General features: G+C 36.2%; 1 protein-coding gene across 7 annotated transcripts in view; it reads right to left on the bottom strand.

The window, feature by feature from the left end:
• The window catches only part of INPP4B (inositol polyphosphate-4-phosphatase type II B), a 583,153-nt gene that overhangs the window by 139,802 nt on the left and 416,791 nt on the right, over positions 1–26,560 (bottom strand). For all 7 annotated transcript variants that reach the window (XM_082838508.1, XM_082838506.1, XM_082838512.1 and 4 more), the window contains one exon: positions 14,623–14,731. In XM_082838508.1, coding sequence (XP_082694634.1) covers positions 14,623–14,731 — 109 coding nt within the window. The remainder of the gene's footprint in view (positions 1–14,622; positions 14,732–26,560) is intronic.

Raw genomic sequence — 26,560 nt, 5'->3', positions numbered from 1 at the left:
GGCATAAGATTCACTCGGGGTTGAGGTCAGGGCCTGGGTATTTTTAATAAAGACTGCAGGTGCCCTGGCAACACCAAGAGATTCTGCTGTAGTAGGTTGTAGTCTTGGTAACAAGCATCTCAGGAAATCCCGATGCAGGGGGACAGCTGAGCACTTTTAGAAATACCCTCTGCACTGTTTTGACTGTGAGTTGCCCTCTACACCTCTGATCACACTACACAGTGACTCCGATAAAAGTTCCTTATTCTAAGTTTCTTATCCTTAACTCATTCTCATTTTCATAATGCCTTCTATAAGACTACTTTTGCACTCCATCTTTTTTTTTTTTTTTTTACAATTCTGTGCATTATTAGTCATCTATTTATTTATTTAAATTGAAGTATAGTTGATCTACAATGTTGTGTTAATTTCCGCTGTACAGCAAAGTGATTCATTACACATACGTATATTCTTTTTCATACTCTTTTCCATTATGGTTTATTACAGGATATTGAAAATAGTTCCTGTGCTATACAGTAGGACCTTGTTTTTTACCCATTCTATATATACTAGTTTGCATCTGTTAACCCCAAACTCCCACTCCATCCCTCCCCCACCCCACTTCTGCCTTGGCAACTACAAGTCTGTTCTCTAGGTCTATGAGTCTGTTTCTGTTGTGCTTCATCTTTATATACAGCACAAAATGCTTTGGTTCACTTCTCATTACCAGTGTTGCCCCCATCATCCTTTCATCTTTTCCCTCCCAATATACTCTCACCCTCTTCTTCTCCTTCCCCAATACATTCTTCAGTCACCATCATGGGACCTAACCATAACTCCTGGCCCCCTGTTCCTGAGTCAGTTTCTATTTGAGAAGAGTTATGTAGCAGGCATTGGTTCTCCTGGTTAAGCCTTTTCATGATGAGCATCTTACCTACAGAGGCTGAAAGATTCATTTTCCACAATAAGAGCCAATGTTGGTGTCCAGGATGAAACAGTACGGTATGGGGAAAAAAACCCACCACCCACAAAATAATTTTAAGTATACATACATTTCGTCTATGTATTCAGTGCCTTACTCTTTAAACATGTCGTATATTTGAACAGTTAGAGCTTCTTAAATAGAAAGTTATGAGTATAAATTAATTATTGAGATAAAAAGAATATTGCTAAACTCTGTTTTATAGTGGTCTGAAATTTAAACTGAACCCAAACACTTGAATCAACTATCAATCAGGCAAAAGCAGAAGAAAGACAAAATATTTGCTTGGACAAAGAATATTTTATAGGAGATAAATAATATAGCAAATCACAGATAATAAAAATTGAAATTATTGTCGTAATATTTTTATATTGATGAAACAGTGAATGAAAGTATATATGTATGTATGTCAATATATACACTTTAATATATATTTATTTAAATTATTTAATATCCAGTTAATTAGCATATACACATAGCCATACTCACATGCTCATGTGCATATTGTTACTACTAGAGGTATCATTTCTGAGATATTTCACATAGTGAAATAATATTCATATTCACAAACTCTAATTGATAACCGAAATATGATTAAAACAATGATATATGTTCTTGTGTGTATATCCCACCTCAGTCACTTCTTGCTGGTCCTCCTTATGTCTCCTCTAGTGTTCCTTTCTTTTATCTACATGTCCTTCCTAAGTACTCTCATTTAATCTTGTGGTTGAAAAACCTGTTATGCTAATGATTTTCGAATTTCTTCATCTCCAGCCTAGACTTTTCCCTGAACTCCATTAAAAGCAAAAGCTCTCCTCTTGACAGTTGCAACTTATCATGTTCCAAACTGAGCTCCCGATCTGCTCCCCATTCTCTACAACCAGCTCCTTCTACCCTCTTCCCCATCATAGTTCACACCAAGTTCATCTGATGTGGCCAATATCTCTTCTCTTCCTCTCCTAATTTTTGCCCAATTTTTCAGAAAATTCTGCCTTTTTTTTCCAAACATATGCAGAATCCAACCACGTATTTCCACACTCACTGCAACCATGCTGGTGCAAGCCACCATCATCTACTGCCAGGATTATTACAGTAGCCTCAAACTGGTCTCCCACCTCTGTCCATACTCTGAGACACTGAAATCCTTGACTTGTGCTTGGCTGGATGTGGGTGGGAAGCAGGCAAGGAGAGAGAAATAAAGCAGTTCTTTCTTAGTCCCCTGCCCACACCCCAAATCCAAGGACTTGCTCCACCATTTATCTGTGCCTTCCTTCTCCCAGGCCACTCCTTAACCCATTTGCTCAACCAAGCTACTATTTTGGCAAATGGAGTCATGGAAAAATACAGATGAGAGATGATGGGGAGGAAGGAGGGGAAAGGGAAGGAAAACAGAGGGAGATGGGGCATGGGCAGATTAGGGTTGATGAGCTCAGGAAAAAAATGCTATGGAGTGATGTGCCTCACTCCATAGCAGAACTAAATCTCCAGAGAAAAATCTAAGGACTATTTCCACTTCTATTTTTTTTCCTCTACTCAAGCACTACTTGTAAAAAAAACGATTTCTTAAATCCAGAGGGAGGGACAGATGTGCTTTCGGTTCTGAGAAGAAAACCATGTGGATAATAAATGAAAATTTACAGCTTAGTGCACTTGAATATACCCTTCTGGCTTCACAGGGTTTAACAATGTGCTTCATGAAACTGTAGAAGGTAAAAAAAATACAGCTCTGCTTAGAAAAAAAACTTAAAGGAAACCAGTATTTGTTTTGTTTACCTCCTATGGATTTCACTTGTATAAATTTGAGTTAATTAATTAGTTAATTAATCTAAACTTAAATTGATGTTTGTCTCAGAAACTACTCTTTCTAAAAATATTGGTTTCTTGGAAATTTTAGAATCAGCATTTTGAACAAAGCTTGACTCTCTTGTTTATTAGCTCTGTGACAGGTAATGCTAATTAAAGGGGAAAAACCTAAAATTCATTTCATTTCGGCTCAACTTGGCCTCAAAGGAAATTTCCCTATTGGCTCTGGTCACACTGCCTCCTATGATCACCCCACTTTTCAGCTTGAAAGTTCTTACCTGTGATTTTTTGACCATTAGAACTTATATATATATATATATATATATATATATATATATATATATATATATATATATAAATCCTTTCCTTCGTCCTATTCTTGCTCTAACAAAAGGTTCCCAGACACTATTATATGACAAAGTCCAATTAGTTTTCACTTCCTTCCATGGCCTATTCCCATTTATCCTTGGTTTCACTTGCCCTGATTTCCTCTGCCAACTTCCAAGGGTCTGGTAGATCTATTTCTGGTAGATCTGTTTGGCTTCTGGTATTTTCATGCTCACTTCTCTGTGCAGATGTGATGGAGTAACACCCAAACCAGGTCCCCTGACTCCCTCCCATCCAAAAAATTTCTCAACTCCATCCTGGACTTCATTCATTCATACATCTAATTAAAGTACAGAGTAAGATAAGGTCTAAGAATAGAAACCATTCCCAAATACACTGCAAGGTAAATGTTCCCCTGACTGCAAATGGGCCTGAGGGATATTTTTAGAGGTGATGGAAATGTCCTAAAATTGGCGTGTGATGAGGATCACATAACTCTATAAATTAACTAACATTCACTGAACCATACACTTAAAAAAATAGGTCAATTGCACATTATTCTACACAAGTAGAGAGTAGAATGCTGGTTCCCAGGGTCTGGGGGTGTGGGAAATGGGCAGATATTGGTCAAGAGGTACAAAGTTTCATTTACCCAAGATGTATATATTCTGGAGATCTAATGTACAGTCTGGTGACTAACAATGAGGTATTAATGGTAACTATGTGAGATGATGGATAGGCTGATTACCTTGATTGTGATGTTTATTTCATAATGTATACATATATCAAAACATCAAGTTATACGCCTTGAATATATAAAACTTTTATTTGTCAATTATACCTCAATAAAGCTGCAGGAAACAAGTAAGTGTTCCCAGCATATGATATTGTAGTGCTGGTGATTATGATTCTGATAATCATGATTCTGGGATAAGAATACAGGGAAACAGAAGGTATATTTAGGACCCATTTCATTTTTTCCCTGTTAAATCTGATATTTTTTATGGAGGGTCTCTAAAAAAGCCAATAATTTATTATAAATTATTATTATAAAGCCAATAATTTATTATAAATTTATTATAAAGCCAATAATATATTATAATACTTGGATTATTAATGTAGAATTTACATTAATAATCCAAGTATCTCTCTCTCTCTCTCTCTCTCTCTCTCTCATTTTAATAGCTCATAATTATTGGATCTATAATATGGGCCTAGAATTATGCTAATTTCTTTTCAGTGATTATTTTATTTAGTCATGAGAACAACTCTCTGAACAACAAATATTATTCCATTATCTAGATTTAGGAATTGAAGACTCAGTAGGTTAAGTAACTTGATCTAGAACATACAACTACTATAAATGGCAGAACCAGGATTCAAATGCAGGTCTTTATTAATACACAGTTTGAACTCTTAATTGTGTTTTACTATTTTATGAACATGGTATTGATCCATTTGAGATTTGAAAAAATTACAATCCCATAACTAACACAGGAGACATCTTTTATTTAGTAAAATAATGGTAGGTACAGCATATAAATATTAAAACAAAATATAATTGAAGAAGTTCTCATCTTCTAATTAAAACAAAGCTCATTAGAGAAGATGTATGATTCCATTTTATAACACAGATTAGACATAAGAAAGAATTTGAAAATCATCTCACCATAAATTGCTTGCAACAAATATTTAACGACTGCTATTCAGTCAATGTACTGAGAAAAGCAAAAGGCTGGAGTTAGCCAGCAAGATAATCACGGGATGAGTGTGATGACACTTGTCCTCTAAATGCTACAGCCAGGGCTGGTAGCAGAGAAGAAGAAAAAGGGGGATAAATAGCTGCTTCCCACAAGTCCTTGCGAATCTAAGGCTCTATATTGTTAATATATGCAAAAATCGCCCAGGTAGCCATAGTTTCAGGGTTTGTTTACTAACCACTCAGTACTATAGCTCTTTACATTCCCGAGAGCTCAGACCTTCATTTAAGAGCAGTGTAAAAGGATGTCACATTGCATCCAAATTTCCTAGGCATTTTGTTGTTGGAGATTTTTTTTCATGATACCTAGTTTTCCATATTTGCTGGAAGTAGAAGGGGCAAAAGGGTTTTACAAAGACATTTCTCTTATTCTACAACTAGGAGAGAGAGAAAACAAAAAGGAAAGTCCTAAAGGAAATAGAACTCTGTATCTATCTCTACCACTCTAAGTTAACTTGTTATCCTTTCCAAAACGTTCACCAATACCTGTCCTCTGTGTATACATAATTTCTTTTTTTTTTTTTTTTTTTTTTTGCGGTACGCGGGCCTCTCACTGTTGCGGCCTCTCCCGTCGCGGAGCACAGGCTCCGGACGCGCAGGCTCAGCGGCCATGGCTCACGGGCCCAGCCGCTCCGCGGCATGTGGGATCTTCCTGGACCGGGGCACGAACCCGCGTCCCCTGCATCGGCAGGCGGACTCTCAACCACTGCGCCACCAGGGATGCCCCATAATTGCTTGTTTTATTACAAGTACCTTTTTATATACACCTCTAGATACCTCATAATCCACATACTAATTTAAAGGACTACATAGTGTTCCACTTCAGTGATGCAGAATAAGCTTGCCTAATCATTCATTCAAGATGTTTCTAAAATTTTACCATTATGAATAGAATCTCTGAATACCTGAAATATTTTCTTTTTTAAAAATTATTTTTATTATATATAATTCCTAAATAAGTGGTTTTCCTGGGGTGTATTTAGGAAAGCTGTAGATAGAGAATAAGGCCAGAGTCTTAAAAATATTTTACTATTTTCTTTAGCAGATTAAAATAGTAACTGATCTGAGTGAAAATTACCACATCAATTCATTCATTCTTTTCTGTAGTACAGATAAAGTAATTTACTTTGAAAATTATATTCTCATAAAGGCCCAGAAAGGGTCAAATGCATCAACTTTTAAAAAATTTCTATCTGGTGGGTAGCAAAAATCAATTCTTAGAAAGGTTATCCGTAAACTAACATCATTCATTCATTAACAGCATACACATTTCGTGTTGAAAATCTATTGATTGTATGAGGATGAATGCATATAGAAGACCTTTAGACTGGGCACCGAAGTCTGACTTTCCAGCTCTGTTATTAGCTGTATGGGCGATTCAGTCTCTGAAACTCATTATTCTCATTGGTAAAATAAATAGGGGAATTTGTAATCTGAGATTCCCTGTAAGTTCTAAGATCTAAACGATTCTTTAATGCAAAAAAAGGCAGACTCAAATAACTTTCTTGTTTCCCCAAACTTCTTTTCATATTGAATATACACAACTGATCTTATTAAGTAAACATGGTAAACACATGGTGTATTTCCTGTATTCCCTTTCCTCGTGAATTTTCCATTTACCCAGTTATATTAACCAGAAACCTGAGTCCTTCAACCCTGCTCAGTCCCTCGAGTCCTCATCCAATTGGATTTAAATCCTGTAAAAATTTCCTTAAATCTTCTTCAACTCCTTACTCACCCATCTCCTCTCACCAGCACTGTTACAATAGCCTAATTGTGTGCCCTTAGTTCTCTCCACATAGTAACTCAAAATGCGCCTCTGGTCATGTTAATACCCAGATAAGAACCTGTCAATGAGTCCTCTTAGCCTAACCTAGCCTATAGGATGAGAAGCCAGGACTTGACACAGCAAACAAGGGTCCTTCAGATTTGGTTCCCATCCTTTAAGCCTTCTCTCTCTCTCCCTCTCATTCTCTCTGTCTGTCTCTCTGCCTCTCTCTCTTTCTCCCGGCCGCTCTATGTTGCTGGAGTTCCTAAGCCAGGGTGCAGTGAATGGTACCACGCTGCCCAGGTGTGCTGCACAGAAGCCTGGGAGTCTTCCTAGACAGCCCTGGATTTTTACCTCCTACTCCAAACAGACACACAAAGTCCAAACAATTGCCAAGTCCTTTAAAATATCTCTGTAACTGATCCCCTTCTCTACATCTGTGCCTAAACCACCCTAAGCCAACCCACCTTTCTTCAGCAGAAGCACTGCAATAACTACTTACACAAGTCTCTTGACAGGGAAGAAGACGTTGGAATAGCTTAGGCAAGGTCCCATCTAATAAAGATTCTGCAATGACACTATTTTTTCTCATGTCACACAAGCTGATTGTGTGATTTTCCCATGACATAAATCCCACGTGTACATTTTTTTAAGTTAGTACTTTCACTATAATCTTGCAAAGAATGAGATACTCTAGAGTTAGTTTCTAAAGCTCTGGAAAATACAGCACTTTTAAAATTTTCTGGCAGTATATTTGTAGATGACTATCCTTTCTGCTGTTTGCTGCCTCTAGAATGATGGATATTAAATATCTAAGCTAATAGAGAGCTTTAAAGAACATGCTGAAAATTACTCAGCATTTAATCTGAGTACACAAGGTCTTCCTTGGATTAAAAGCATACTAGTTAAGATGACATAACTATGTCACGATTCCAAATATCTTTTTAGTTTATAGTGAAGAAGAAATGCAACTCCTGATTTACAGAAAATAAGTCCTCAAACCATATACTCTTTTCATATTTAGTTTTTTAAGCAGAAAACAATGTTTCTATAGTTCGCTATAGATTCCACAGTTTTAACTCCTAATATTCCTATTGATTAACTTTTTCTTCTGAGCTAAAACCAGAAGTCATATCTTAATAATTGTGTGAAATTAAAACATTTAATTGTAAAGTCAAATTATCCAAATTATCTTCCTGAGAGTGATGATACACTTAATATGTCTTTCCTCAAAAATCTCAAGATTGTAACCATTCTTTCTAACAATCTAATGATTTCAACGGAAATCAGCCGCATCCACAGTGCAGATAAGGAAACTAAAGGGTAAAAGCTCAGTGGTTTTCTGACATCACACAGTTAAGATTATGTGTTTTATCATTTTCAGACAATGTTCTCTTTACCGAATTTATTATCACTCTAAATTCTAGGATCATTTAGCAAACTTGTTTTCATTTACAATTAAAGTCATTTTCTTGAAAGGAAAGATTCAACTTTTTTTTTTTTTTTTTTTTTTTGCGTTACGCGGGCCTCTCATTGTTGTGGCCTCTCCCATTGAGGAGCACAGGCTCCGGACGTGCAGGTTCAGCAGCCATGGCTCACGGGCCCAGCTGCTCCGCGGCACGTGGGATCTTCCCGGACCGGGGCACGAACCCGCGTCCCCTGCATCGGCAGGCGGACTCTCAACCACTGCGCCACCAGGGAAGCCCGAAAGATTCAATTTTTAAGAAGTTTGAACTGTTACACTTGACACAGTGCTTCTTGCTTCAGATTATACTTTGCTTCACAAACTTTTGGGTAGGTGATTGGAAGAATGTTGCCAACTTTTAAACGTTAAAGTCACCACTGTATTACTAATATTGAACCGGATTTTAGGTTGGCTGTTTTTATAAAAATCATCAGCTTTCCTCTTTCAGAACACGTAAAAGTATATTTTCACTTCCTAGTAAGGCGCAAGCAAACACAAACATTCTAATAGCTGACAAATGGCTGTCTGAACGCCTACAAGACATTTTCCACAAATGCCCCTATGTTTCTGTCACCTAATTACAACACAGTGATCTCTTTAGGCAGACCAATTTGTTCATCCTCTTACTCCTCTGACAGACAATGCTTTCACTTCTTTTATTTACTTCTTCATATACTTAGTCATTCAGGGAACACTTATCAAGTTAGTTCCTGACACAGTTAGTTACAGACACAGTCCATGCCCCCAGAGTACACAGTCTAGAGGCGAAGAGAGGCAATGAGGTATGTTTGTACATGGGAGGCTAAAAGCAGATGTGGCCTGGCCAAGGAGTTGGAGAAGACTTCAGGAAAAAAAAAAAAAAACTTCAAGGCAGACCTGAAACTGAAGAACTTCGGTCTGGTTCACCGTGGAGGGTGGAATGAGAGGAGAAGATGATGGTGTGAGTGGAGAAAGATGAAGCTGGAGAAAAAGTCAGGGTCAGATGACACACGAATATCTTATGCACCTTGTGCTTTTATTCTCCAGGCAAGAGGCAGCTATGAACTGTTTAACATGATGAAATCACAAGATTGTATTTGCCTCTTAAGAGATATTATTCCAACCAAGATGAGGAAAACGGATGAGATGAGAGCCAGCCTGGAGGATGAAGAGTGATTAAGAGATTTGGCAGTAGGACGTTTAAAAAATGGTAATTCTACGGGTTAGGATTATCCTAAACCAAATTGATTATTGAAATGAACGAATTCCTGAGATATAAGAAGGTAGACGTGACGGAACTGATTTTTTTTTTTCTGGGAAGTGGAAGCAAGGGAAGAAAAGTAGTCAGAGATTTTCAAGCTTCAAAGTTGAACATCTAGATGGATGTGGTGTCTTAATTAAGAAAAACAATCCGCAAGAGAAGTTTGAGGATAAGGGGATGAGAGATGACTGAATGTGTCGACCTTGAGGTGTTTGGATGATACCATCAACGTGGAGCTGTCTACTAAACGGTGGTAATTACATGTCTGAATCTCAAGAACCATGCCTGGGCTTAGCACAGAGATGGTGTACGAAACCTAGTACTTAAGAATATGCGGGCACAAGGACTTCCTGTATAGCACAGGGAACTATATTCAATATCTTGGAATAAAATGGAAAAGAATCTGAGAAAGAATATATATGTCTATATATACATATATATGCATATATATGTATAATTGCATCACTTTGCTGTATACCTGAAACACTGTAAATCAGCTATACTTCAATAAAAAAATTTTAAAAAGAATAAGTGGGCAATTAGGCATATTATGCACATTAATAGAACTTTTTTGGAAGGCAGTATGACAGCATCTCTAAACTGTAACCACTTCAACTAAGAAATTCCACTTTTAGGAATTTTATCAAAAAGAAACACAAATTTGCAAAAACAGAAGAATAAGGGTTTACCTTGCAAACACACAGTTATAACAAATAATAGGAATTAACTAAATGCCCATCAATATTGTATTGGTTAGATAATTCTGCTACATTCAATCAATAAAACCCTACTTAGCTTTTAGAAAAAAAATGAGATCTAAAAGTATTGAAATTAAAGGTTGTCAGAACATTTTTTTGAGTAAAAAAATACTTGTTTACATATTTTATATAAATAATAGCTAATATCTATTAAGCCCTCATTATGTGCCAGGTACCATTATAAATGTTTGGTGTATATGAAGTCATAAAATCTTCAGAACAATCCTATGAGGTAAAGCAATATTATTTCTGTGTCACGAGTGAGGAAACTACGGTACAGAGGGGTGAGGTAATTTGGCTAATGTCACAATGCCAGTAAGTGCCCAAACCAGGATTCAAATCCACACAAGGTGTAGAATCTATGAATTATCTGAGATGAGAGTTTCTGCCTTGCCCCAGAATGGAGGCCAGAAAAAGTAAACCGAATTATAGGAAAGTCAAGAACATGACATTCCCATGACCTGAGTTTGTGTTGACAAAGAGTCCTGATCACTGAAAACTCAAAGAGTTGGATAGCTAGAAAAAACTGCATAGGGAAATGCATTAAGCTGTTCAGATTGGTTTACTCTGGGGAAGGAGAATGGAAAAGGCAGACTTTTCACTTTATGTGCTTCTTTATTCTTTGAATTTGTGTGCTAGAAGCAAATATTGGTTTTTTGTATAGTTAAAAAGAGAATGAAGTAGAAGTTCTGCATTACAAATTCATTTAGGATCATAGGCAACTTAGCGAGAATCCTTTCATTCCTTTATATTACATTTAGTTTAATGCTTTGCAAGTGTCATCATTTAGTTTGTAAAGTATGTCCAAGACTCAGCAGGGCTATTTAATTGAAGTATTTTATTCTCTCCTGACTCCACGCTATAGATGTTGTAAGAGCTAAAACCCACCTATTCTTGAAATTTGTTGTTGTGCACAGGGGGCTGCACAGAGAAAAGTGCACATTGATGAGAAAAACCTGGTACACAGTTGGCAGACCTAGTGTTGTATTTGCTCAAACATGAACCGAGCTGAAATCTAAGAGTGGCCAAGGAGAAACTGACTCATCGGAAGAAGAAAATATACCTCCAATGAATCAAGTTATAATCAACACAAAAATTAAATTGCTATCTCCTTGGAAATGATATGTTGTCAACTACTGGACACAGTTCAAAAGAAAAAAAAAGGAACGAACAGGGCTTTTATTCACACTTCTTATTTCTACAGCGTCTGTATGATTTTATTATACTTTTAAAATTTCTTTATTTTTTTGTGCTATAAAGTGTTTTTTCCAAAAAGGAAAAAAGTATTTGAAAGTGAACAGGAGATGAGTTTTAGCTATAACTTGTAAGACTGATTATTAAATATAGTAGCTTTGTTGCATTGGGCATGACTTCCAAAAACCAAAAACACATAAGGATTTTTAAATGGAGAGCACTCAATTTATATACTTTGAAGAATTAGTCATTTTAAGCCATTTTGAATTTTTTAATTTATAATAGAAAAAAACATAAGATGTAGATTACATGTGGAAAAACAAACTGGAAGAGACTGTACCAATATGATCCCAGTAACTGTCTTGTTGAGGAAGGAGATTACGGGTGATTTTAACCTCCTACTTTTGACTTTTCTACATTTGCCAATAAACATATTTACAAAATTTGAAAACTGTCAATAGAAAGCAATATATTAAAAATATATATCACTAAAAGATAAAAAATATTTCTGTTTAAAAGATATATGACATGAGACATGGATTTATACAGAGTTATGATCTCAGATTCTAAACTGCTCTACCAGTGAGTGACAAGATAAATTTCTGAGAAAAACCCAGTGATCAAGGTAGAGACATGGAAAGACCTCCAAGCAGGGGAAAAGAATTGGCTCTCAAAAATCAAATCATGGATGCAGTCTTATTGCTTTCAATGAATACATTTGAATCACTCATTCCCTTTCATAAAAGAAATGAAAATCTTTGTCTTAAGCATGAAAGTGAAGGGTTTGAAAACAAATATACTTGTAACTGCTGCCTAGTCTGCTCATATGTTACTGGAGAAAGTACATAAAAAGAAGAGTTGGAAAACTCTGACCATTTTGCTTAGGTATCTCAGCTTTATACCACTAATGAAAAATGTTAATTTATGTTTTAAACCCCGCCCCCCCCAATTAAGCAGTGGTTAGTGATACTGTCTGATGAATATATTTCAGAGGTAGTGGTATGATTTTGCATCCAGTTCTCCCATTTCTGTTTTATTGGATTCTTGCTACACTATAGGCTACAGAGAACTTCCTTCCCTGATGCGGTATTTCTCCTTTTACTCAAGAAACTTCCTATTTATAATAGAGAATTGGGAAACTTCTATTCATATTTCTCCTTACAATAATAAGGAAAATTTTCCTTAGAAATTGTATAACCATTGTGACTGTATAACCCTTGATCTCATAAAAAGTAAGGCTGGTTTGTTTAACTCTTTGTATTGCTTTACTTTCCTTCGGAAAATTCCCCCAAATTCTAGTACGACTCAAGTGTTGTAAGCTCAAGGACCACCTATGACACTTCTACTGGTAAATTTTAGTTTGTTTTCCTTATGATTTTTCCAAATGATTTTCTTCTCTTTTCCATTTGAAATTTTGGGGTAGTCAATCTTGATTATGGGACCAGATAGAGTGGGTGGGAGGTATGGAGGGAAAACCATGGTAGATACTCAAGGCAGGCATTTGACATTAGGATCTCTTGCAGGGAGTCAGCTCTGAGTTTGTCCCTAATGAACAGGTAGATCATAAGGAATTAATATTCTCCAGGAGTGAACACTGCCCCTCATTGGCTTTTCTTCTTTACAAAGGCTCTTGGTTTTCATGAGGTGCCTCTCTATCTCAGTGAAAGGGCTGTGCTTTCAGGTCATAATCTTACTCAGTGACAGTTCTGGCTTAATCTGAGGTTCCTGCTGAAATCACAAATGATCAAAGCCCGCAAAGTATGTGCTGTTGTGGTAGATTTTCCCTTTCTTTTACGAAATACTGGAAGTAAAGAATTGATTCATACTTTGAGGGAGGAGTCCACAAGCTTTCAAATAGTGCCTAGGTAAATCACCAAATCCAGAAACACATAAGTGTTTGATGAACAAGTGAATACATGGGAAAACGTATATATATTTATATATATATGTGTAAAACTGAATCACTTTGCTGTACACCTGAAACTAATACAACATTGTAAATCAACTATACTCCAATAAAACATTTTTAAATGATTAAAATGGTAAATTTATATGTTACATATATTTTACTACAAAAAAAAAAGCTTAAAAAAATTTAAAAAACAAACAAAAAAACCCCCAGATAATGTATGAGTAATTAGGGCTTTGGTTCTGCTAGAAAAGTCTCATGTCTAAAGCATGAAAAGCTCTATAATATGCTCGGTTTTATTCATCCATGATTACTCAGGCCCAAGTCTTCCCAAATCAAAACTCTTACAGCTTTATCCCCATCGTTGGTTCCATTTTGTAACAATTTAATGAGTTGGGGATTCTTTAAAGAAAAATTTCCAATAAACAAGATGTAATGCTTTTCTTCTGTATTGCAACAAATATTCCTTAATGTAGATTTTCTTTCCTCCTGATAGATACTAATTGATGTTCTATACATTTTTCAAGTTTAACTCATCTGTGTCACTATTCCTGTTTCTAGTCTCCACACCCTTCACCTGTCTTCTCCCAGCATTATTCACTTACAGCTGTATCAGTGGTTCTCAACCCTGGCCACATATCAGTCTCACCTGGGAAGCTTTTAAAACTTACCAATGCCTGGGCTCCATTCCCAGAACTGACTTTATATGTCTGGGGTGATATCCTGGCATAGATAAAATATTTTAAAGCTCCAAAGGTGATTCTAAAGTGCAGCCAAGGTTGAGCCTGTATTCCACTCTTATTCTCATTTCAGTAAAGTGTTGGCATCCCTTTCCCCATGCAGTCTGTCACGGAACTGATTTCCAACCTCCATGAATTACAAAGAAGGTGCCTCTCCCCTCAGAGTCCCTAGCTGGAACTCTGACGTCCACTCCCTGTTGAAATAATAAGGCAAAAGAACCACTTTCTGCAGCCAAAGGGTCTGGGGGAAGGATGTGACGATTAAAGGATAACCTGAGGGAGTTTCTATGTGGTAATGGGACAGTTATTTATGATGATTATGGCGATGCTTACTCTAATCTACACCTGTGATACAACCTCATAGAACTATATACCCTGCCCACCAAAAAACCAAAACTAAAAACAAAAAACTAGAGAAATCTTAATAAGGAGGTAGCTGAGTTAATAATATTGTATCAGTACATAGACAATTTCTTTAAAACAAGAAAGACATATATGTATGCATTGCTAGTTTATACGTTTATATAACAGTATATCAGTTACACAATTCTAACTTATTTTTAATGCTTTCTTCCTGAATAGGCTGGAGATGTCAAGAACTATTCATTGTGATGGACCAAGCTTCTTTATCCTAACCTGGTATACGAACTTCCCCAAAGAGAAGGTAAATATCATTAATGCATCCTGTCATCACTTACTTTCTTCTTTCCGTTTCAAATCTATGGAGTAGTTTCCGAAGACCACCATTCTTAAATCCCTGAAAATGCGCAGCTGGGGCTCCCACAGTGATGACATCGTAGAGAGCATCTGGAACAGGAATGGACAAGGAGATGAACACTTTGCAAACATTTATCTCCAACATGCTGTTTGCATTGAAGCCTACACACGGTGGGAAGTTTGAGAAATTATTCTGTTTGATTTTGCAGGAATAAAAATGAACTCACATCTCAAGGGGGCAAAGAGGAGCTAATCAATCTTTCTAAAAGCCACCTGTGCACCTAAAGAAGTTATAATATTTCCTTGATTTGTGACTACATCTTAATTATATGGTACTGTGTAGAACAGTATGTTATCTCATTCTATATACTTACTGAGGTAACATGTTAATTGGTCTTTTGTGTATTCTACTTTATTGAGTTTTGCATCATTTAATTTGCAATCATATTGAAATTCAACAATAATGAACAATCTTTCAACCAAAAGTTGCCGAGAAAAGAACCAAAATATTAATGCATTTTGACTCAAGGGCAGAACAGTAATAGTGCATTTTAAAAATCTATACATAGTAGTTTCCTGCCTGTATATACTAAATCTTACACAATTTTGAATGCACGCAATTGAATTTCGCAATTTCCTTAGGTGACATAGAAAGAATACACAAAATGTCTCTTGATCTATTTTCCAGTGAAATACTTTGTTTTTTTTAAATAAAAAATCCATACATTTAAATTGAAACTCAATCCTTTGATCTTCAAAGTCATCAAGTTTGATACATATTAAATTTACCACTTCAAGACATGCCATCATTTTTACAGTCTAATGAAAAGTAACCCCATAAGAAAGAAGAAAAAGTGAATGTCCTCTTGTTAAACTACATTTTATTTGAGAAACCTAATTTCATAGTAGATCCTTTTCAAATTGATTTTGGTATTGACACCTTGGCTGTTTTTCTGATCTCATTTACAGGGAAAACATAAATTATTTTATTAGCTTCAAGTAAACACCATAACTTCTTCACAGTGGTTCAATCCAAATGCACCTGAAATAGTTTTTTTTTTTTTTTTTTTGCAGTACGCAGGCCTCTCACTGTTGTGGCCTCTCCCGTTGCGGAGCACAGGCTCCGGACGCACAGGCTCAGCGGCCATGGCTCACGGGCCCAGCTGCCCCGCGGCACGTGGGATCCTCCCGGACCGGGGCACGAACCCACGTCCCCTGCATCGGCAGGCGGACCCTCAACCACTGCGCCACCGGGGAAGCCCTTCTTTCTTTTTTTTAATAAAATATGTCTTAAATTGAAAAGACTTCAGCTGCACTCAGAGAACTCAAGGTCACAAAAAAACAGAAATACAACCCAAACCAAATGGTTAGTAAAGATACTGAACAATCACTTAATGGATTGTTGGAGTGGTGAGCTCTTGTCCTTTTAAAAAGTCACTAATCAACTAGAAGTCATCTTTTCCTAAAATAGCAACACATTAGACTAGTGTGAAATTTTCAGATTTCTAGTCCAGGGGATTTTAGCCTAGGGCTAAGAAGAGGGTTTTAAGATGCCCAGGGATGGATGGTGAATTGTATTGGTGCAACTGTTCTACTTCATGGAAAGGGGTCACAGCTTTTTTGAACAGTCATGAGATCCCCCAAAAGGGGCCAACTAAAGACTTGTCTACCTGCATTTATCTGAGAAACCTGAGGATCTTGAGAAGTTACCTGCTTTGTCTGAAGTCCCAAAGACATTATACCCAGGGCCTTCTAACTTCTAACCCAGGGATGGAGAACCAGTGATTTAAGTTACTGACTGGACCCTGAGTCCCTGGCTCCGGATCCCAGCTCTGCCATGTATAAGTTGTGCAGCATTGGGAAAACTACTAACCCTTTCTATGTCTCAGCTCCTCAGCTAGAAAATGGAGTGCAAAGTAGTAAAAAGAGGTTAGCATTCAGTAAGTATTGTCTATGATTATTTTCCCTATAGGAAGCAATCCTACCAATTGAGCAAAGAAAGCTGATATTTTAACTTTTGCTTATTTCTCCATAAAAATAAACTTTTCAGTCTGAAAAGGAAAGTGATTCTGAGGCTCAGTCTTCTGAATAAGATCAGTTCCTGTGTTAATCTAAACTAAATACAAAAAAAAAAAATCAACATGATGTTGTAATGAAATACATTGCATTTCTGCTAAAACCTGGGTGACCAGCAATACCAACAATATACCAAAGTGACTATAAACTGTATCCACATGTCCCACCAAGCCCAAATTAAATGCATTCCTAACTCAATTTTCAAAAAAAGTTGTCTATGGACTTTCACTGGATCCAAAAAAACTTGTAGCCTCTCCAACACCACCCAGCAAGAGGGGAGGGATGAGGGAAGTGGAAATCTGAATGGAGAAAGCAGTCTTAATTGATGGAGATTAAAATGACTTGATTATGCAAAATTTGCAAAACCATTTGTCTTTCTCTGTCTGGCTTAGTTCACTTAGTATGATAATCTCTAGGTCTGTCTATATTGCTGCAAATGGCATTATTTCATTCTTTTTTATGGCTGGATAATATTCTATCGTGCTGACTTTTCCTGCTCTTCTCCTCTGGTTCCCTGTGACCCATGTAGACACTTTATTCCTTTAAGTCTTCCAGTAAAGTCTTCAAGACCTGATGATCATTTCCAATTTCTCTCTTTCCCTCAGCATTATATCTGATCTGCTATATCTCTCTGCTACCAAAATTTTATTCTCTCTTATACATGTTAAACATCTTTACCTTAATTTTTTTTTTTTTTTTGCGGTATGCGGGCCTCTCACTGTTGTGGCCTCTCCCGTTGCAGAGCACAGGCTCCAGACGTGCAGGCTCAGCGGCCATGGCTCACGGGCCCAGCCACTCCGCGGCATGTGGGATCTTCCCGGACCGGGGCACGAACCGGTGTCCCCTGCATCGGCAGGTGAACTCTCAACCACTGCACCGCCAGGGAAGCCCTTTACCTTAATTTTGATCTTCCTCATGTCTTGTCAAGATTCCTACTGCCTCTTCAGTCCTAGCCTCTATGCATTCACAATGCAGTGGATTGCTTCTCCTATATGGGTGGCCATTCAATCACTCTGCCCAAAACACAGGCTTTGAGACTTATACCCCTCCACATAGCTTTCAAATATAAATAGAAGAACATTCAAATGTCTCAGCATCATGCATGTTTTAAGTGCTCAATAAATGTCAACAAATACATAAACTAATATTTTGAGGGAAAATTCAGTTTGTCATGTTTGTCCTCAGATCATACATGGAATTACTATTCTTAGCTGAAGAATAAAAATTTTAGATACACTATCCAGAAACACATATATTAGAATCTGGAATATATGTATATATATTCTCCAGGGTATGGGAATGAATATATATCCATTCATGAATCACATTCTGTAGAATAACAGAGAGCTTATGATTATCACATGCAAAAGAAAGAAATTAGACCCTTATAGCAAGCACAAAAGATCAACTCAAAAAGGATTGAAGATTTAAACATAAGACGTTAAGCTGTAAAAGTCCTAGGGAAAAAACATAGGGAAAAGGTTTCATGAAATTGGTCTTAACAATGATTTCACAGAAATGACACAAAAAGCACAAGCAATGAAAACAGAAATAAACAAGTGGGACAACATCAAACTAAAAAGCTTCTGCATGGCCAAGGAAACAATCAGTAGAGTGAAATGGAAATACACAGAATTAGGAGAAAATATTTTCGAATCATATATCTGATGAGATTAATTTCCAAAATATGTAAGGAACTCCCACAACTCAATAGTAAAAAAAATTAATAACCTGCTTATAAAATGGGCTAATGACTTGAATAGACATTTTGCCAAGAAGACATAAAAATGGCGAACAGGTAAATGAAAAAATGGTAAATGTCATTCATCATCATCAACAGGTAAATGAAAAAATGGTAAATGTCATTCATCATCAGGAAAACACAAATCAAAACCACAATGACATATCACCTCACATTTATAAAATAGCTCTTATCAAAAAAAAAAAAAAAAAGACAAGTGTTGGCCATGATGTGGAGAAATTGGAACCCTTGCACACTGTTGCTTGTGGGATGCAAAATGATGCAGCTGCTATGGAAAACAGTATGGAGGTTCCTCAAAACATTAAAAATACAACTATTATATGATCCAGCAGCCCCACTTCTGGGTGTTTATACAAAAGAATTGAAATCAAGATCTTGAAGAGATATTAGCACTCCTGTGTTCACTGCAGCACTAATTATAATAGCCAAGACATGGAAACAGCCTAAATGTCCATCAACAGGTAAATGAATAAAGGAAATGTGCTGTATACATACAATGGAATACTATTCAGCCTTAAAAAGGAAGGAAATTCTGCAATATGTGACAGCATATATAAACCTTGAGGATATTATGCTAAGAGAAATAAGCCAGGTACAGAAAGACAAATACTGCATGACTGCACTTACATGAGGTATCTAAAATGGTCAGTGCATGGTATCAGAAAGTATGTTAAGTTAATCTGTATTACTTGATGTTAACTGCGATTCATTGGTCAAGGTGATATCGGCCACTGCCTAGAGTTGATTCTTCACTGTAGAGCTACTAAGTATTTGAAGGGACACACTTTAAGATTATGCAAGTCTCCTGTTTCTGTTTAAACTGGTACCCATTACTTTTAGCATCCACTGATGAACCTTGCCTGTGGCAATTACTACTGTTCAAATGGTAATTTTCCATTTCCCTCATTCTTGCCAAATTTATTCATTGGAATTCTTCTGGAAGGAATAGATGACCCTTCTTCTTCCTTCATGTGTTTATTCAGTTATTTATTAACATCAATATGAGTATTTTGTTCTTTGATTCATAATCCAACCCTAGCTTTATGTTTAAATTGTTCCAGCTTTGTCCACTGGGAGCCCCTTTGGAATGGCTCCTGTATCACTTTTCTTGCCCCTTCTGTTTTTTGTTTTGTCTTATTTTATTTTATTTTGCTTTTTGGTTTTTGGACACTTCCTTACTTTCTAGAGCCACAAGATACTCCAGACTCCTATTTTCCCTGCCACAGCCTTGGAATCAACCAGCTTTCCGAGGAACCCTAGTTCTTTTTATTGGAGAATGGTGTTCAGAAATTAATTACTATGAGCAATTACACCCATTGCTACTGCTTTCAATCCCTTTCAGTAGCTAGAGCTAGAAAATATATGTATGTGTACTAACTTGTGCACACACATCCATATTTATCCATCTAGCCACTGCTCTATCTATACTGTACTAACAACAACAACAAAAACCATGAGTCAATGCTGTTACCTCTGACTTCAATTCAGCCTCACAAGATTCCTTCTAGCCTTCCTTCCTTATTTCTACTTTCTCTCCCTGACATTGAGAAACTTGACTCTCCCTATCCACATATTTAAATATATGGTCAATCCTAGTGAAAAATAAAACAGCTTCAGAATTGTTAACCCTACCTCTGTAAGAAAAAAGAATTACTAACGACTGTACAGTGTTTGTAGTGTTTTTTAATTTAGCATTACAATATCTAGTCCTTTCCAAAGTTTACACAGGCCAGGTCCTTTCTTTCCCAATCTTTTCAGTAAATTATCATTTTTATAATTATCTTTACCATTACTTATCATTTTAAACAAGATAACAAAAGTAAGTTAATAAAAGCAGGTTGGAAATATGAAATTCTATGGAAAACTTACACAATAATTAGTAGCACAACAATCACGATTTGAAAAAAATAAGACTAGAAAGGGAGCCAAGGTGCAGGTACCAAGAAGTAAATATAGAAGCATTCCCCAAATATTCTTCACTTTTGGACTTCATAGAATGCATTTCAAATAAGCAAGTAGAAAATAGTACTACTGTGGTTCAGCAGAGCTAGAAGTGCAGCATCTTATCTAGATTCCAGAAGCCATGTCTCCCATTTCCCAAGCCAACCATAATATCCCATTAGAATCAAGAGGTCTTCTCTGCAGGGACACTAGAGTTTCTGTCTGGATACTGAAAGAGCAAATAAGGTCTCTCCTTTGCCTCTCTCACTTTTCTCTGTTGCCTTTTGATTTTACCCATCTTGATTAGAACCATTTCTCAAAAAGCTGGAATCTTTATGTCCACATTTCACAGAGGTTCAAAGAGGTTAGGCTTAAATAGTGTTTGCACATTTGAGTTTCAAGAGGTATTAACTTTTAAACAGTGATTACTGTGACACTGTGATTTATAATATGAAATAAATATTTGGTCTTCGTCCCCTTTTCTGGCACAGAGTTCCCCAAACCCTGGGAATTTCCTAAGTGTTGAGAGCCACAAAGGTGTCTTCTGTTAGGTTAATGAGGCGACTTTTGGACTGCACCTAAGGATGGGGGCTGGTGGCCAGTGAAACCAACCATGAGATTAGAGGGTTGAAACTTTCAGTCCTTTCTCCCTTGACTCCCCTACGGAAGAGGGGCTGAAGGTGAGTTCAATCCCAATGGCCAATTATTTTATCAATATTGCCTGTGTAATGAAACCTCCATAAAAACCCAGGAGGACAGGGTTTGGAAAGCTTCCAGGTTGGTGAACACGTGGAGGTGCTGGGGGAACTCAGAGAGCATGAAAGCTCCACGCCCTTTCTCCATACCTTGCCCCATGCATCTGTTGCACCTGACTCTTCCTGAGTTCTCTCCTTTTATAAGAAACAGTAATCTAGCGAGTAAAATATTTTTTCTGAGTTTTGTGAGTCTCTCTAGCGAATTAATCAAATCCAAGGAAGGGGTTGTGGGAACCCCTGATTTATAGCCAGTTGGTCAGAAGTATGGGTAACTACCTGGAATTTCAATTGGCATCTGAAGTAGAGGGCAGTCTTGTGGGGCTGAGCCTTTAACCTGTGGAATCTGATGGTGTCTCTGGGAAAATAATGTCAGAATTGAGTTGAATTGTAGGACACCTAGTTTGTGGCTCTGGAGAGTTGCACAAATGAGGGTGGGGGAAATCCCCTCCCCACAATCATAAATAACTAAAGAGTGGTTCTGAAGAAAACAATTAGAAAGTAGCTGCTGAACTCTGTTCTCAGAATTTATATGATTTTAAGCAAAAGAAAACAGCTTTGTTCTTCAGCTATTAGGTATTTTTGGTTTATCATATAATCTGAAATAAGAACATACTGTGTACAGCTGTATAATATGTAATTTTAATTGAGACAGTTTCTGTCACAATTAACATTGATCACTAATATTTTTAAGTATCAGCATTCTTTATGGAAATCACAAAAATCACAAGACTCCAGGGAGTCTTAAAAGTTTGCAACTGTTATTTGATAATTATCAGTTACCAATACCACAGTACTGGAACAGCTAGGTTTATCTCTTTTGGCCCCTTCATCCTTGAATTTCACTTGCAATTACTACATAAATAGTAGATAGATCTATGTACACCAAAGGAATTATTTTTTGGCCTCTTAGTTTAGTTAATGAAGAATGGTATACACTTACCATACCATACTCATTCTTGGCTACAGCAGTCGTACTCCTTAAAATTTAGTTAGAATTAACTGTAATTGACTGTTTTCCTCTAGAAGAAGTCAGATATACAAAAAAAAATCAATAAAAAATTAAAATTCTAAGACAACAATCTGATCAGTGATATTTGTCTCACTTTAAAATTTCCTCATTTTATCCTGCTGTTTAAATTATGTATCTTTGTGACATGAATAGCCCTTAACTTTCAGATTTTTGGTACTCAATTATAAAAATCTAAGTGGGCATTTTATTTTAAAGAAAAGTCAAGCAAAATAAGTGTAAAGTCTTTTTCTCTTTTTTTAAAAAAAATATAATATGCCTCTCTTCTTTCTTTGATATTTTATGCTTCAAAAATTCCTTGGCTTTGTGAAAATTTCATCATATGCACCATATGAGGAAAGTGGAGTTCAAATCGTTGAGTCTTGTCAAACTAAAGATACAAGGTTGGTTTGAAATCTAATAGTAGGGCTGCCTCATAGCCTTTTAAAAGCCATTTAATAATAGAAATGAGATAGTAAGTCTATTTTTTCTCAGAAGATCTCTTTAAAATTCCTACAACTATAAGAAGAGTGCTGATGAAAAAAAAAATGTAGACATGCTGATCTCATTTCAAGGAAAAATTTAAGCATAAGCCCTGACTATAAAATGACCCACAAAATGACTTCGACATGAATCTCAAGACAAGAGGGAATTCTAAGGGAAATCTGTTTCAAAATAGTCCAAGCAAGTTGGCATGATGATTAAACACATCTAAAAGGTAATTGCACTTCACTGATGAGGTGATACACCTGAACTCTTGAGACACAGAAATCGGGGAGATCTAAATAGCTCCTCTTGTCTCCTCCTTCCTTCCATGTAGAGATTAGAAGACTAAGGGGCAGAGAGGTTAGCTGACTCATCCATATTAAACAGTAAATCCTGGCCGATCTTGCATTTGATTATAGCCACAGCTTTATGATATAATATAGTAGGTCCTTTCTTTTTTTTTTTCCTTTCTTTCTTTCCCTTTCCTTCCTCCCTCCCTTCTTCCCTCCCTCCCTCCCTTCCTTCCTTCCCTTTTCTCTTTCTTTTCTATGTACTATATGCTATTGTATATATATATATATGTATAAAACATACAAACTAACTTAAACATAGTATAATAACACAAGAATCCATACTGTATAATATTCACAACTGTTTTTCTATGAAAGTAAAATATACTGGAGAGGGAAACTGTCTTCTTAATTTCAGGAATTTGTGTTATTGTTGTCACTGCTGCTAAAATCTCTATTGTGGTGGGTATTCTATTTGTTGCATTTAAGTAATGGACAAAGATGAAAAATTAACTTAATGGGTCTGGGGGCACCTGAAGTTAAAGGAAGGTTATTTCATTTGTCCGTATAAGACATGACATCATAGTTCTGCTGTTACTTGTTTCAAGAGCTGGACATTAGCCTTGTCTTTGGTGAACCTGCCTGCTCCTGTTTGCATAGCTACCTCTCCAAATATAAGAGACATATTAATCAAATGTGGATAGATGAAATTTACTAATGGTAAGAATTAAAATAGATGTAGACTACATCCAAATAACTCACCAGTGAAATACCAAGGCTTGGCCAATCTTACCTGCATCCTTACCTGGAAAAATGTTGTCTGTAATTCAGCTAAACATTCAAATCGGTAACCATGGATCTTAAATACATTTAACTTGATTCATTTAATCTGCTAAATATATGTTACATAAGCAAGCAGAAAATCAGATTGACTACCATCTAACTTTTAACCATTTTATTTTTCAAGTAAAGAAAATCAAAGCTCAGAAAGGTTAACAACTTGGTCAAAGCTCAGAAAGGTTATCAACTTGGTCAAAATAAAAAAAAACGTAAGGGGTAGAGTCCCCCAAATTCAGCCAAGATTTTAATTTCTATTATAATACATAGTTGGTGATATAGTCTGTAAACACCTACTTTAACTGAATTTCGATTTAAAATAACATTTAAACTTCTAAAAACTTAAATATTTTAAAAACATATATTTAATATTATACATAGGAGATGCATATCATATATATATATATGAGTAGCCTTGGGAAAAGAAACCAGCATGTAATAGAATTCAGTACTTTCGAAATTAATTCTTGGCTGTTAGACTCTCTAGTCCTTTCCCCCATTTACTCCTTAAGTCTTCAAAGAAAGGAATCAGTCTTTCTGAAAACTATGTCAAAAACCCTCTAGTTGGTGAGTTGTACCCTAGTTCCGTAACTTCAAAATATTGCTTTTCTCTTTACTGTTTGCTATTTGTCATCACAAATAAGAAATTCTTTTATATATCCCATTATGGGTTGAACTGTGCCCCCACTCAAGAAAGATATCTTAGAATATGACCTTATTTGGAAACAAGGTTTTTACAGATGCAATCAAGTTGCAATAAGGTCATTAGTGCAGGTCCTAATCCCACATGACCTAATCCAAAATGTCCTTAATGGGGAAATTTGGACACAGAAACAGACACAGAGAAGATGGTGTAAAGGCATAAAGGGGAACGACATGCAAAGACGGAGGATCTGTGGGACGCACCAAAAAACCAAAGAAAACTAAAGACTGCAGGAATACCGTAAGAAGCCAGGTATGGAAGGAGGCAAGAAGGAATCCCCTGTCAGTTTCAGAGGACGCACTCCTCTGCCAACACCTTGATTTTTAGACTTCTAGCCTCCAGACTGTGAAGCATTGCATTTCTGTTGTTTATGACTCCCACTTGGTGATACTTTGTTATGGTGGCTCTAGGAAACTGATACATATCCCACTAAACTAATTCGAAGAAATTTTGTTTGCTTTTCTAAATATCTTCCTTTTAGTTGCCAGTTTCTTCCTTTTACACTGGAGCAACAAAAACTAACTGCCTTGTATCATCCCAGTTCACTCTAGTCTATTTTCAGAAATTACCTTAGAGAAAACAGCATAATGTAAATGGTTCTTTTGTTTTCAAGAAATAAGTATAAAGTAAAAGGCCACATAGATAATAATTTCTCTTTGTGTGGTGGATGTATTTTAAGGATTATCACCAAATATTTAAATGCACATTTAAAATATAAATTCCTATCAATTTGGCTTCAACAAACTATCTGGTTTGATGATACTGCTATCCATTCATGGCTGTAACCTGATTAGTCACGGTACTTGCATGTGATGATTTTTCTAAAATGCTTCTCTAAATCATCCTTTCTCTAAATGTGGCTACTTCTTTAGTTCAAGATTTCAATGTCTCTTAATAGGCTCTTAACTGATTACTTTCCTCCAATTTTAACAGTCCTGATAAAACTGACAGATCCGTTTTGTTCCAGTGATGGCAAATACCACATGTATCATAAAAACTATTATTGTTCGTTCTATGTGTTTTACATGGTCTAGTTCACTTAATCAGGAAGGAAAAGACAGTGCTTAGAAAGATTAAATAACAGGCTTAAGGTCATATATAAAGTAGTAAAGCTGAAATTCTGTTCTACTCCAAAATATATAAACTTCTTTACTATATCATAAAAGTCTCTTCATATAGGCCATTAGGGAAAAAAAAGTTATGCTGGTTGTCAGATAGCTTTTGAATGTTGCAGCTTCTTTATGACCCTGGTTTTGATGATTTTTTTAAAACCATTAGATATTGTTATGTTCAAACTATTAACAGACACTCAGTATTCAGGGAAGAATTCCTGAAAGCCTCAGGCCAATGCATCTCATTTTTAATTCAGTTGACATAATTTTTGGTGAACAGGATGCAAGTTAAAATTTCATATAGTTGATAAGGGTTACCAAGATAATACAATTATATATCAGAATGATTTCAACTACACTTGAACTTATACGTTAGCTAGTTGTGTATACACAATCAGTATGTACCAACTTGAAAATTTTAATTTTTCTGATTATAAAACTTCAGGTAATTTTAAAACAGAGATTTTAATTTTTTTTTAACATCTTTATTGGGGTATAATTGCTTTACAATGGTGTGTTAGTTTCTGCTTTATAACAAAGTGAATCAGTTATACATATACATATGTTCCAAACCTCTGACCTCTAACCTGTAGCCTCATCGTGACAATGCCTACAAAATTGGGTGTTAGAATGCTTCTTTAGATGTATCTGTGTATGTGCATGTTTGTATGTATACGTTGATAGACTCAGCATAAAGGATTTGATGATCTAAAGTAACTTTTAGCTTCCTAGGAAGATGAGTGCCCATAGGATGACCACAGCATTTATGATTCAGAGAGACCTTTGAGATGGAAAGGATGTGGAGGGCATCATTAACAAAGATGCTGGACAAACAGGCATAGTATGGGACTTCTGCTGATAAATAGGGGCAGGTGGTCACCCTAAATAAGCACAAAATTGATATAGCAATAAGTTAAAGAAAAGGGAGATGAGAAGATTATTTAAAATATA

The sequence above is a fragment of the Leucopleurus acutus genome (assembly GCF_964270905.1).
Source record: "Leucopleurus acutus genome assembly, chromosome: 4".
NCBI classification, from domain to species: domain Eukaryota; kingdom Metazoa; phylum Chordata; class Mammalia; order Artiodactyla; family Delphinidae; genus Leucopleurus; species Leucopleurus acutus.
Note: the sequence above shows the minus strand (reverse complement) of the source record. Positions and strands in the feature narration are given on the sequence as shown.